General features: G+C 38.8%; 1 protein-coding gene across 3 annotated transcripts in view; it reads right to left on the bottom strand.

Moving 5' to 3' along the window:
* Positions 1 to 14,347, bottom strand: part of Dock11 (dedicator of cytokinesis 11) — a 187,185-nt gene that overhangs the window by 105,636 nt on the left and 67,202 nt on the right. For all 3 annotated transcript variants that reach the window (XM_052738112.1, XM_052738113.1, XM_052738114.1), the window contains exons 7-12: positions 11,505 to 11,639; positions 8,808 to 8,985; positions 8,350 to 8,429; positions 7,115 to 7,198; positions 2,689 to 2,829; positions 1,304 to 1,516 (exon numbers count right to left, since the gene is read on the bottom strand). In XM_052738112.1, coding sequence (XP_052594072.1) covers positions 1,304 to 1,516; positions 2,689 to 2,829; positions 7,115 to 7,198; positions 8,350 to 8,429; positions 8,808 to 8,985; positions 11,505 to 11,639 — 831 coding nt within the window. The remainder of the gene's footprint in view (positions 1 to 1,303; positions 1,517 to 2,688; positions 2,830 to 7,114; positions 7,199 to 8,349; positions 8,430 to 8,807; positions 8,986 to 11,504; positions 11,640 to 14,347) is intronic.

The raw sequence follows: 14,347 nt of genomic DNA, 5'->3' as shown, positions 1-14,347 counted from the left end.
GAAGCAGGAGCTGTCACTGCTTTCAGAGTAGAGAAGAAGGTCCAGAGGCATTTATTGTGTATATGCATGTGTGTGGTGTGTGAAAATGTGTGTGTTCCCATGCATGTATGCTGCATATGTGTGTGCATGGAGGAGCCCAATGTTGCCATCAGGTGTCTTCTTCGATGGCTCCCCATTTTAAATCCTGGAGAAGGGTCCCTAACTGAACCCAGAGCTCGCCATGTTGACTAGTCTGAATAGTTGCCTTATCAAGGAGATAATTTATAAAATGTGTTAAAATATATGTATGCAAGTGTGCAATGTAGCATTATGATACCAAAATAATTACGGATATCCTAACTAAATCAGTATATCCTGTTAGCCTTTAACATGAATGTCACATATCAGTATCTGTACAGGATAAATAAGACAACAAATGCATAGAGTAGGTATAAGATATCATGAATATGATACAAATTTTATAAAAGTATTCAGAGTTTATATATATTTATATAAACAACAGAAACATCTGGAAAGGTGTATGAAAAGAGTATTTCATATGGGTGGTTACTTCTACTTTCTTCTTTATAGCATTTAGACTACATTTTTCCACAATGTAATATTGTAATCAGAAGACAACAATTTTACCTGGGGACAAATCATTCTCTTTATTATCTGAGCATCTCTGCTCATGTGACTCTCACCACTCTGCCTCTGTGCCACACTCTCATTTCTGTCACATTATAAAAGTCCTTTGTGGCCTCCATTCCAGTCACAGGTCAGAATGCCAAGGAACTGCGAGGCTCTTTCTAAAGGCGATTCTTGGCATCAGCCATTACAGGTGGGACACTGTGGTTTCATCCCTTTGCTTTTTCAAGAACCATTTTCAAAAGGAATTGTTATGCTCCATTAGAACTACCTACTTATAAGGGACATGAGAATGTAGGGTCAGTTTTTCTTCGGAGAATAAACATTTGTGGCACCTACTGCCACACCCAGAAGATCAAACCAGTGTGAATGAGTGTGTGTACATGTGTTCACATGTGTGTGTGTCTGGTTCTATATTTGCGTTTTATTTCACAAAATATTTCCATTGACTTTCATAGCATGGAGCCACTAAAAGATGTTATTCTGCCAATGTGTTACTAACATGTTCATTGCTTTCCATTTCCCCCTCCCAACCTCAGTCAGCAGAAGACCATCTGTGGATAGATCTTCTAAGAGGTGGGATGCCCTAAGAAAAATGCCTGGCACTATGAAGTAAAGCAAAGATGCTTCTCTTTCTTGTTCTGAATGCACTGCAAAGCTAGTGTTCAACACTCACCTGCTTTATGTAGCATAACTGTGACTCGGCAATTCCATGGACGAGAGACTCAGGTGAATAGCCCTTTGCGGTCCCTTCATTGGCCAGTTGGGTCGAGGCGCCCCACAGCATTTCACGGACAGAGGGCGGGTTCAAGTCTACATGAAAGTCGGCTGAAATTTTACAATTGTTCTTTACATCAAATAAGGCGAGGTTGATGAAAAAGGGCTCAACCTAGGAATGAAGACAGTTGACATTTTAAAATTAAGACTTTGGGAGATAAACTGCAAAATGAGTTTTTTCTTCAAGTTTGAGTTATTGTGTTACCATCCCAGTTCAATATTTAGTTAAAATTGCACTATTGTTATTCTGCAGAGAAGGAAAGGCATTCAGAAATGAAAAACTAATCAAATTTTAATTTTGTGTAGTGTAAATTCCCAAGTTATGAATTCCCAAAAATTTACAAGTCATATTTTTTAAAAGATGAGTAGAATCCAAAAGTTTCATCTAAAGATCTATGATAAAATTTAAATCTCTACACATTTACTGATATGACTCCTAAAACAATGCTAACCTTACAGATCAGTTTTAAAAATTTCTGTCTGGTATATTGCAATGTACTAGACTATACATTTCATAAGAACTAATATCAGTCAGTAGTAAATTACTCAAATAATGCTCTGCCCCATCAGCAAATTTGGAAGACATGATTCCTCCCTACAGATGGCATTTGAAAGCTGGTCACAAAGAGAAATTTCATGCCAGATGGCATAAAGATTAACCCTTTACAGGCAGAAAAGTGCTTGGGTATATTTTAGCTACTTTGTGAAAGAATCAATCATTACTTGGGTTTTTCTGAAACTAAAAACACAAAGATGAACATCAAAAACAGTGTCTTTGAAGATTTGACATTTACAGAGGCAAGTATTTCTGATCGCCTGGATTTATGATACCTAATATTTAAACAGAGCAAAGGTGAATTCCATTCTATAGAGCAGTAAGTGAGTCTAGCAGGCTGCATAGCACCTGTGTCTCACCGGGGCTTGGGGATACTCATTCATTGCTATGAACCAATTTTCCAAAAGAATTCCTATTCCTTAGTCAAATCCAGCGTGAGGGAGATTTTTTCCAGGTTCTGGGGACGCGCTGCTCCTGAAACAGAAGCGCCTTCTCCATCTGCTACTCTAAGTAGGTAAGACTTGCAGGAATCCTCTCAAGATGAGAACACGTGTGTATTTTAGCCAAAGAAAGAGATGAAATTCTTCCTGTCAAATTTATCATAGTATGTAACAGTGGAATTTTCATCCTGCCAATTAGTCCTTAGTCATTTAAAAAAAAAAGAAAGAAAGAAAAATATTTCTTTACTTTGCTGGATGCAGGGCAGTAGAAAGAAAGGTCATACATACATTTGTGGGTGGTCCTTTTGTATTGTCTCCGATGTGACCCAAGATGTTGAAAGTTAAATCATGGCAATTCACCAGGAAACGCTTGGTGCACTTTTCTTCAAATGGCTTTACATCAGGCTCAATTCCTGAAAAGTCCAACCTCTACAAAACAGACAGTCTGAGTTATCTAAAAAGACAGGATTCATAGTGACACTGATTGATACAGATTCAGATCGGTATAGTAGAGATGGCAGCGGAGTCCAATAGCTCTGTCCAGTCTCCATTGAACCCTTCTAATGCTTCCATTCAACCAGTTTCAGGAGCCCTTACAGCAGCTTCCAAGTACTGACAGGGAACTCCTGGAGGCAAAGGCTGAGAATGGTCACTAAGGCAATGAACACATCGGAAATCCACACCTTGACCTACAAACCCCTCCCCTATACAGCATGACCCCCTTTCCTCCCATTCCCCACATTTGTGGCCTTGTCTTTTACTGTTTTTGCCTTTCCCCCTCATTTTACTGTTCCAAATCACACATCCCTCCTTGGTTCTTTTTCTGTCTAGTACATCTAGTGCCTCTGTCACCACAGGGTCTTTGTGCTTGTTGCTCTACAAGGAACTCTGCCCCCAGGGAGCTGTGTGGCTTGCTCCATTCTTTCCTTCAAGTTTCTCTCATCAACTGGCACTTGAGAAAGGAAGTATTTCCCCAACTTCCTGTAAAAAAATGCATACTGACAGTCTATACTTCCTTTCTTGGATTTATCTCATGTTATTTTTAGTATGTATTTATTTGGCTTTCTTCTTGTTTATAAAATATATCCTCAAAAATGGTAGAATTTGTTTCCTTCACAAGCCCTTCAGGAGGTCAGGGGACAGGAATAGGTATGAAAGCCTACAAGAATCACACAGTGGTGTCAGAAGCAGATCACAAAGACACTGATGTTAAAAACTCTGTTGTGGCATACAGATGAATGATAGATTGGGGGGAGTGAGTAGAAATGAGTAATTCATGTAGGGATGTTTTGAGTTTGAGGTGATTAGTGGGTGACTGGAAAACTAGGGGAGGTCTGGGCTGAAGATAAGGATTTGAAAGTCATTGGCATCTAAGGGTGAGAGGCAGCCAAGGAGCCCAGGGAGACCTCCTACATTTAAATGATGGGCAGAGAGAGAGGCCCTGCCTAGAAGGGATAAACATGAGCTCAGTTGCTAACAGAACTGAGGGATGTACCAGAACTGCCACAAAGATGTATGTCTTTAAAAGTACTTGTAGTTCAAGATAAATACAACTTTTAAACAAAAGATACTGAGAGTCAGTTCCTCTGAGTAGGGCAGCATCTGTGTCTCCTCAGAGAAAACTCAAGAAAACTCCCCAGCTCCCAAGGCTCACACAGTCTAAGTACCTCTGTCCATTTTCTTTGCAAAGAGGAAGCCAAGTATAGATTATGGGACAACTTATACTTTCATTAAGACCATAGGCACAGTACGCAAGAAGTGACAGAAAAGGAATTTGATCAGAGACTACTGCCAATAAGGAAAAGTCAAGTCAAGAAACATAAGAAAGTTCTCAGTTACCTAAGCAGCCCAAGCCAAGACAGGTGTTATACCTGAAGACTCTTAGATATTACAGCTGTTTTGACCCAGCCTGTGTCTCCAACAAAACTCCTCTTGAAAGGGCCTAGTGCATAAAATCTGTACCTGAATGCATGGTTTTCTCTCTCTGAGTCTATTTATCTACAAAAATAATGCAAGTGTGGGACTAGGCAGCTCCCTTTTGAATGCTTATCTACGGAGCCAGCGGAAGCAAGTCATTGCCACGGAGATGAAGTCTAATTTCTGCCCATTTATCTGCTCTCTTTTCTGTCTTACTCAGACAGCAGAATGTGGGGTAACTGGCCCAAAGTGCCTCCGGCCCCCAAATCCCTTCCTTTCTAAGGCCCCCAAGTACAAACGTTAAGACATATGGCCTTCCCCAGCAGTTCAAAGTTGGAGCCATACCCCTTCAGTCAAACTAGCACTTTATTATTCCCTAAGGTCACAGACAAAAATCTTATCTCTCTATGTTGAAATGTGAGCAAAAGAGGAAGCTGAAATTATGGGTTAGTATTTCACCTTTTTTTCTACTTGACACAACATGAATTCTTCTGTGGTGAGATGCCCTTCCACAATCAACATTAAATTCAAGTTCTTTGTGCTTAAAGATTCATCACCACTGTGGGTTTTCTCTCATTGTAGCTCACCGATAAACACAGAATCAGTTCAGTTTCATGACCACAAAAACACTACACCACAAGTTTTTAAAGACACTGGATTTAGTTTCAACCACTGTCAATTGCCTCCTTTGTACTCAGTCAAAGAGCCTGACATGTCCAATTAGAGCCCAGTCACCCAGGGCAATCGAAGGCTCAGTCATGCTTGCAACAAGTACATTTCTGAAGGAGAATCCCAGAGGCTGCCATCTCTGAAACTCCTCACTATTCCAGTTTTTTTTTTTTATATTTACTTACTGTGTGTCCGTGTGTGTGTGTGTGTGTGTGTGTGTGTGTGTGTGTCCGTGTGTGTGTACACGACAGCACATGCGTGAAGGTCAGAGGACAGTTTTCTGAAGTTGATTCTCTCCTTCCACTTTTAAGTGGGTTTCAGGAATTTAAGTCATCAGGCTTGGTAGCAAGTACCTTTACCAAATGAACCATCTCACCAGCATATATGTATGTATGTATGTATGTATCTATCTATCTATCTCATAACTGACATTAAAACAATATATAAAACTGCTATGAGGAAAACAGAAAATGTTTTGTTTTTAATTAATTTGCTAGGGCTAGGATTGCTAGGTAAAGTGCCTACTGTGCATGCGCGAGGACCTGAGTTGGGGAGCCTAGCTATCCACATAAAAAGCCTGGTGCAGAGCTGGAGGGGAGCACGGAGACAGGAGACAGGTGGATCCCAGGGGCTTGCTGGCCAGTCTAGCTACAACAGTGAGCTCCAGGTTCAGTGAGAGATCCATTTCAAAATATAAGGTGGGGAGGTTGCTCCAAGTCAAATTGTGGTCTTCATGGGTGCACAGAAAGGTGCACACATACCCTCCCTTGGACACATTCATACACCACACATGCACACCACACAGTATCAGTTTTACATGGTAATTTTATTAATGGATGCATCATACGTACACACTTTTTCAATTTTAAGCCACATTTAAAAGTCAATTGGAGAGCTCTATGAAGCATAAAGAAAAAAGAAATAACAAAATCAGTTTTCCTCAAATTACTTTATACTTTCCTATTATGTTTTTACTGGACTAAAAACTGCTATGCTTGTGTAATATTTTTATTTAAAACAAAATCAAGCCAGGCAGTGGTGGCGCAAGTCTTTAATCCCAGCACTCAGGAGGCAGAGCCAGGCGGATCTCTGTGAGTTCAAGGTCAGCCTGGGCTACAGAGCGAGATCCAGGACAGGCACCAAAGCTACACAGAGAAACCCTGTCTTGGAAAACCAAATTAATTAATTAATTAATAAAACAAAATCAAGATGGTTCAGTGGGTAAAGGCACTACCATCCAAGCCAGACAACCTAAGTTCAATCTCCAGCACCCATTAAGGGCTAAAGGAGATGAATGATTCCACAAAGTTATCTTTTGACTTCCACATATGTACCATAGCATATCTGCCTACACAAATCTCTCTCTCTCTCTCTCTCCCTCTCTCGCACACGCACACACACACAATAATAATAATAATAATAATAATAATAATAATAATCTGTTTTAAAAGTTTCATATAGAAAAAGGGGAAAGAAAACAAAAATTCACTCCCCCAAATAATTTTGTGAAATACTCTTAGTTAGGAAAACTATCCAAATAGTCATATACTATATACTTTTCCTGTTTTATATGCCAACATCAAGTAGAGAAAATCCGTATTTCATTAAATTCAGTTCTCTTTGTATTACAGATGTTCATTGCCACTAGATCACAGCTGTACGTAATGGATTCAGAGAACACTGAAATCATATTTAGGCATTATTAAATTATCCATGGTGAGCAGCAAGATGAAAGGATCTAAGGGACTGAAAAAAGATATACACATTCTGTCCCATGCTATTAACAGTCCTCTTGAATGGGGAGTCAGAACACATGTTCAAAGTAAGTAAAGTGATTCTAAAACAATCTGCTAACCCTATTGCTGAACAAAAATCAATGATTTCAATATTTCACTAATGGTTTTGTTGTTGTTGCTGTTGCTGGGGGGAGGGGGAGTTGTTTTGTTTTTTTTGAGACAGGGTTTTGAGACTGTGTAGCCCTGGCTGTCCTGGAACTCACTCTGTAGACTAGGCTGGCTTCGAACTCACAGACATCCATCAGCCTCTGGCTCCCAGTACTGGGATTAGAGGTGTGAGCCACCCAGCTCCAGTTCACTGATGATTATTTGAATTAGAAATATTTCAATACCTGAACCTCCGAGTCGAAAGAGAAGAGATTCTGTCTTCCATCTCCTCTACTGAGTTTGTTCAGCTGTTCTGTTTCTCTGCCATACTAGAATTTAAAAATACGTAACATTGCTGCAGTTCCTTCAAAAGAATACTAAATGCCAATTAATTCTATTGTTTATACAGATCAGTGACACAATATGCTATTCTTTGCTTCCATGTATGTAATACGGCTTAAAAATCCTTGATTGGCTGGGGAGTCACCATCACTGAGACTAATAATAAGCTATATATCTGATTCTTGTACATTTCCATAATGTCTAAAATACTCTACATTTTGTGCTCATTATAAAAAAAAATCCCAAAGTCTTGGGATGCAAACAAGAAATAAAAGAGAACAATGCCATATTTGACATCTCCATAGTGCTAGTCGAGAGTTATCATATACAATTCTATTGTCTTAGGGAAGATAATGACCACACATCTACCATGACTGAGAAACACAAAAAGGATTCAACTAAAATCCACAAAATCATAGAAAGCACAGACCATGGGGTCATGAGTAGGTTGTGATATTTTAAAGATGTTTTTAAATTTTAAGAGAGGGGTAAATTTAAAACAGAAAACCAGGATTAAGTTTCTATAATTAGTCCAGGGAAATGAATAACGTAAAATGTAAGTAGGCTCAAAAAAGGTTGAAATGAATAAACTTATAACTTCTAATTAATTATAACATAGAGCACAGAGGGAATATACATTCTACTAAGATACACATGCTAATAAGTGTCTACTTTCAAAATTCGTTCATTTCAAACTCCACAGAGAAGAATAAATAACACAAACAGTAGCTGCTCACGAAAGTCTTTATCTGAGTAAATTATTCACATAATTTACAGGAGAAATTAGCATGTGTCCTTGGACTGAATACCATTTGCATTAGCCCATTGAAAGTATTTATTTAATGATATATATGTATATATATATAAAACAAATTGAATAAAAATAGATAAAATTAATAAGGTTACAAAAGTTTAGAAGTTTGTGTATTTGCGTGGTGTCTAGGAAAAAAATTTTTTCCATGCTGAGAGTAGGCTACCAAGTCCATCATTGGAATGTACCCTTTTTTTTCCTGCCTGTTTAATCAGTTTGGTGAGGTGCTGAACTTGAAAATGACATTTCCAAATGGAATCCAGCACTAAAACCTTACTAGCCTGCCCTGCGTTATGTCAGTGGAAGACAAGCTGCCATAAGAGATACCTTCATCAGTTCCGGATGCATGCTCCTTTCCAAACTGGCCATGATGTTCTCGGCTTTTCCTTGGCTGCTAGTTTCATCATCTGCAAATTCATTAAAAGCAGATGTTCCAAACCATACAGACCATTACTAATCACCTAAGAGAACTATCCTCTCCCCCACCCCATCCTCTTCTATGAGATTTATGGCAAAGAATTGTGATTATGAAAACACAGGGGAAACTTTAACGGCCTTTTGAAAATCTGCCATGACTTTCTTATCCATTTCAGCACGGTTGCAATTTAAGTGTCAGGTACCATGCAGTACCAACATTTTTAAAAGCCTAGCCTGTAGTCACTCTTCATGAAGAGGCAGGTTGGCCTTTGTTGTTAAGGCTGTATCTTCACCTAGCACAAAGGACAGTCCCGTGGAGTAAAGATGAGGAGCTTACTCTCAAGAATGAATCATTTCAAAACTCTTACCTTGTACCGCTTCGACTGTCTCCTTTTTCTCTTGCACTAAGCTGTCAGTATTGATCTGAATAATTTTTTTCAGCGTTATCAACCATTCCTCCATTTCCTGCTCAGTTTCAGCTGCCAGATAATGGCTATACTTATCTAACATCTTGAGTTCAAAAGCATGCCGGCGCATTTTGGGGCACTAGAAAAGGGGAAAAAGGAAAACACCTGCTCAATTAGATTAGCCGCCCTTTTTAACATTAATTGCATTCTTTTATTTATTTTTACCTCAGCTCAGTCTATATGTACACCAACACTTCCACAAAATCATTGCTTCTTTCACTGAGGTACAGACACGCTCGACCACATCAAACCTATCTTTGGTCCTCCTCCCAGGACTGAGCAAAATGGAGTAAGGAAAAAGTGGGCATAAATCATTGAAGGCCTTTGGGACCCTTCACATTTAGAAAACCAAACCACCACCATTAAAACAAGGACACATTTTGCTATCTTCATTCACAAGTTTTCCTTGCTTTATTTACACTTTTCAAAACTAGATGTTAAAAGTAAGCTAAAATGTGACCTGAAACAAATACAATGCTTCCTTTATATTTCCTCATTAACACAGATATGTGATTCACTTCAACATGCACAGTATCAAATAGTATCACGAGGGTAAAAGAAGGCCATAACTGTTTTACATCAAATTGTGACTCTCAACAGAATGTGAAGTGGCCCACACTGAAAATTAGAATAGAAGGAAAAGAAAAACCCTTTTCTGGCTTCAAATCCTAATAACACTTTTTACCACCTTCTCTGTCGTGACAAAAGAAATTACCCCCTCTTTTGTGCCTCAGCACAAATCAGTGCCTCAGCAAGCATTTCAAGAAAGGCTCATAAATCAATAATTCTCCACTGCATGGTCATTATTTAAGAAGAAATCATCGAAGTTCCTCCTTTTTGTCTTCAAAGACTAGAAAAGGGTGAAATTCAAGCAGCGTAGCAAGCCATAAAGATTTACGCATTTGAAAACACCAGGGAGGGGAATCAGAAATTGATGACTGTGGGAGACCGACGACGAAAGGTCACTGGAAGAGGGCTGATTGAAAAACCCCAGCAATCTTGTGTGCCTTTCTCTGCTTCCAGTCAAATCAAAAGATGCAATTATCATTTATTTTCAAAAGCACCTTGGGCTGAGGCTGATGCTCAGAGGTAGAGAGCCCTTGCCAGGTATACTCAAGACATGAAGTTCAAGGCTCAGCTCTGTGCACACAAAACCGAACCAAATAAAAAGCATGTTGAATTTACATAGATGGGTTACAGTTTTAAAATTTTTTCATTTGAACCTCATGGCAATCTTATTGGATAGAGTGTGGCAGATATTATTAATCTGACATTACAGTTTTGAAAATATTCCAATAAATTGAAATTATTGAATCAGTCACCCTTGCCTCTTCATTAGCTCAATGCTCCTATTTGAATCACAGTGCCGCAGCTCCTAACAATGTCCCTCTCCCAGACTTACCATTCAAATAATTTCTCTGCCTTCTCATTTCCACCTGACCTTTGTCTGTCTCCAGTAATCCAAATCAATAAACACTTGCTAACTCCCTAAGGTGTGTACAGCCTTGTTAATTATTATAGGAGTTACAGGAATGAGTGAGACAGGGTCTTTGCAATCCAATCGCCCAAAAGGAAGAAAACACAATTTAATGTGTGATTTTGATAAAGGAAGCAGCCCCGGGGAAGCCCAGAGGACACAGGGCTGGATTGGACCAGTGGAAAAGCTAGTGAGGAAGGAGACAGAAAGCAGTGCAAGGTTGAAAGGGAATTGAAACTGAACAAAGCTTTGTGTCAAAATAAAACATGAGCTAGGGATATTGTGTAGTACGCACAAAACCCTAGGTTCAACTCCCAGCATCACAAAAAGAAATAAAAAAGAAACAGGGAAGCCACAAACCTGCCTTAACTCCATGGAAAACACAGCTGGTTGTGATCAGAACAGAGATGTATAGAGAGATGCAAAGGAATAAAACTAGACAATAAGTTAAAGGCATATCACCATGAGCCTTGAATCCCATGGGAGGAGCTTTAGATGTTCCTCTGCGAGACAGGAAATCAAGACCCAAAGGTTTTGAAAAGACAAGTATAGGAGCCACTCTATGTCTCAGGAAGATGGACTCAAGTAAAACAGGAAATTGGGAGCTAGGAAGGCAAGACTTGGGGGTAGAAAGATGGCTCAGTGTTTAGGAGTATCGACTGTTTACACAGAGGACCTTGCTTTAGGCAAGGTATATTTGCTCGTAACTCCAGGGGAATCCAATGCCCTCTTCTGGCCTCCACAGGCACCTGCAATCATGTGCACATATCCACATACATGAATAAACATAATAAAACGTAATGATAAAAAAGAAATCATTAAAAAATTGAAAAATGGCAAAATTCTAAGGTAGGCAGTATACAAGGGATACCTAGAAAAAAATCAGGGAAAATTCAAAGAAAATGCAAATCAAGAAGCACTTTGGAGTCAGACTCAAAGGATTTCATAAACTTTTAAATACTGAGAAGTGGTGTACTAAGAAGATTTAGAGATTTCAAATACAGGTGTTTGGGGGCATGGAGATGCCATCAACCAAGAGGGGGAAAAATGCTTAGATTTTTAATAGTTCATCAACAACCCACTTGGAGAAAGAGAAAGAATGGTTACTGTGATAGCCTTACCTGAACAACGTCAATGCAGGCATCCAAGTAGATGCAACCTTTAGACTCTTTGGAATTTTTCTCATCTTTATAAGAATTGAGGATATATGAACCATCAGGAAGTTGAGTCAAATAAAAGTAACGTCTCTTGAACACCTAAGAAGGAGAAATGCAGCAAAGATCCACTTGTAACATATTCTCAGGGTAGAAGGGCTGTTTATTTGAACTAAAAACCTTAAACATCTTGCCAGCCACCATATCTGAACAATTGTCAGACAATCTCCAGAAATTGTTAAGCATCGGGTTTCTGGGCTGGTGAGAAGGCTTGGCATGTTAAGACACTTGACATCAAGCCTGTTGACCTGAGTTTGATACCCAGGCCTCATATGGTAGAAGGAGGGAACCGACTCCTGAAAGTTGTCCTCTGACCTCTACACATGTGCTCTGGAAAGCATGTACCCATACGTATACACTCAGGCATCTCTCTCTCTCTCTCTCTCTCTCTCTCTCTCTCTCTCTCTCTCTCTCTCCCTCCCTCCCTCCCTCTCTCTCTCTCTCTCTCACACACACACACAATAAATAAGTAAATAAATAAATATTATGCCCAACTTTGTTTATTTCTTTAAAGATACTATGGAGTCAAGTAATTTACCCTTAGATAATCAAATATATAAAGAATAGTGAATATTTTACACTTTAAAATGTATAAAGCACTTTTACATCTGAATCACTGGCCTCTTTACTCAGCATCCTTTTCCATCTAACTGCAAGCCCCAACTGGATCTTTTCCAATTTTGTCTCATCATCACAAATGCAGGTATTAAAAGGCATACACATTTACATCACCTTGATATCATACATCACTTACAGTGGACCAGGGCTCTTGCTCCTGCAAACCCCACTTACAGCTTCCTCCCAGGGAAGCAGAGAGAGTCATCGGCTGCCTCACCAATTGCCTCAGTGCTGAAGTTTGAATCAACAGGCCAAGAGGACCGCACCATGTGATCAGAGATGGGAGTAACCTGTTGCTACAACTCCCAGCAAAGCGCACAGGAATGAGGAAAAAGAGGAAGACTACCTGAATTCCTTCATGTTCTCCCTGAAAACATTCCCCCAGAGCACAATGAGCAAAGGAGATTACAAACACTTTTTTTTCAACGGATCAGAAACTATAGGCTGTGTCAAGCATCTGTCAGAGCGAAAGTAAAACTTACTCCAGTCGTAACTCCTCAGGATGGTGGGTCTAAAACCACTTCAGAAAGAGAATGGTAGCAGAGACAGAAAAACAGACTCCAAGTGATTCCTGAGGAAATACACGCTTACTCACAAAAGTTGTTTAAGATTTAAGCTTGCGATTTACAACCAGCCATCTGACAATCAATATGATCTATGATCTGATATTTAAAGGACTTTAATCATGAAAAGGGCATTATTTGACCTGATCATTCATACCAACTACTTAAACTTCTGGCAAAGCATCTCGAAACACCAACAATCTATTTCTCCGTAGCATGAACAAGTAAAATTAGACAGATGTGTTATGGGGTATTTCGTTTTAGAAAAAAACAGTAAAATAATAATAATAATAATGCTTACAAACATTTTGGACTTGTTTAAGTATCATCTATTTGTGAATGAATACAAAAAATGTACTAGTATGAGGGAGCCCTTGCCAAGTCAGACTGATAAATGCTACAGCTTCTATTTCAGGTAGTAGCCATATGGGCTATATGGTAACAGCAGAAGGGAGAGCAAGCAGAAAACACCAGCTTGTTTTTGAGTGCCTCAACTATATGTTACTTTACTGAGACACAGAAATAGAGTGTGCTTGTAAGTGCATTTATGTCTTTTTATATTTATACGCAAATGGAGTAGCCTTTAACTAAAGTGCCTGGGGCCAGAGAAGCATTTTAGATTACATTCTTAAACTGAAAATCTGAAGTCAGTGAATTTAGGATTTTTCAGATTGGAGGTAACTCAAGTATTTCATAGATATGAATACATATTTAATATGTATAATTATAATAACATAATTATACCATTGTATTATAATTATATATTGTAATATAATGTAATACATATAATACATATTTAATTAACACACATTTGTGTTTATAAAAAGGAATCTATATTAATATGCAAGAAAAATGTTAAACAAAATGACTACTATATCCATGTTGGCGCATGCCTGTAATCCCGGTACTCAGGAGGCTATACAGTGAGTTCAAGGTCAGTCTGGATTATATGACATCCTGTCTCAAAAACAACAAAATTGGTGATGATATTATTTACATTTATGAATTTTTCATGACAATGGTTCCCATCTCTTAATAAAATAATGGAACCAGAAAACCTAAAATTATATACTGAGCTTATTTTAAATGAATAATTTACTGAGCATTGAGACTTTGTATAATTATGACTTTTTAAAAATTTATGACATTAATTACATGAGAAAAAAACAATGTATCTTCTAGGCAAAAAGAATACGATTTAAAAACCTTGCAACTCAATTAAAACTTTAATTGTGACCAAATCTAAAGCTAAAAGTGTATAGATTCAGTGATGCAGCTGGCCGAATCTGCTGGCAAAACCCACAAGTCAACCACAAAGAGAGGATAGAGAAAGACAGAGCAAAACATGTGTGGCCTAGAGTCAAATTACAGTGTGCACAAATGCTGTCGAATACAGCTGTCTCACCAAGCAAAGACATTCTGCAGCCGTCACCACTTCCAAGATTAGTGAAAGGATGTGAAATTATAGGAAATCACTCCCCCCCCCCCCCCCCCCCCGTAACATAGCAATTACACCTCGTAGTGACACTGTAGGTAGCTCACAGCTCAGAGAGAGCATTTTCGTAAAAG

The sequence above is a fragment of the Peromyscus californicus genome, unplaced genomic scaffold (assembly GCF_007827085.1).
Source record: "Peromyscus californicus insignis strain IS unplaced genomic scaffold, ASM782708v3 Scaffold_10__1_contigs__length_136768540, whole genome shotgun sequence".
Lineage (NCBI taxonomy): Eukaryota > Metazoa > Chordata > Mammalia > Rodentia > Cricetidae > Peromyscus > Peromyscus californicus.
The sequence above is the reverse complement of the archived record's forward strand: the minus strand, read 5'-3'. Positions and strand labels throughout refer to the sequence as shown.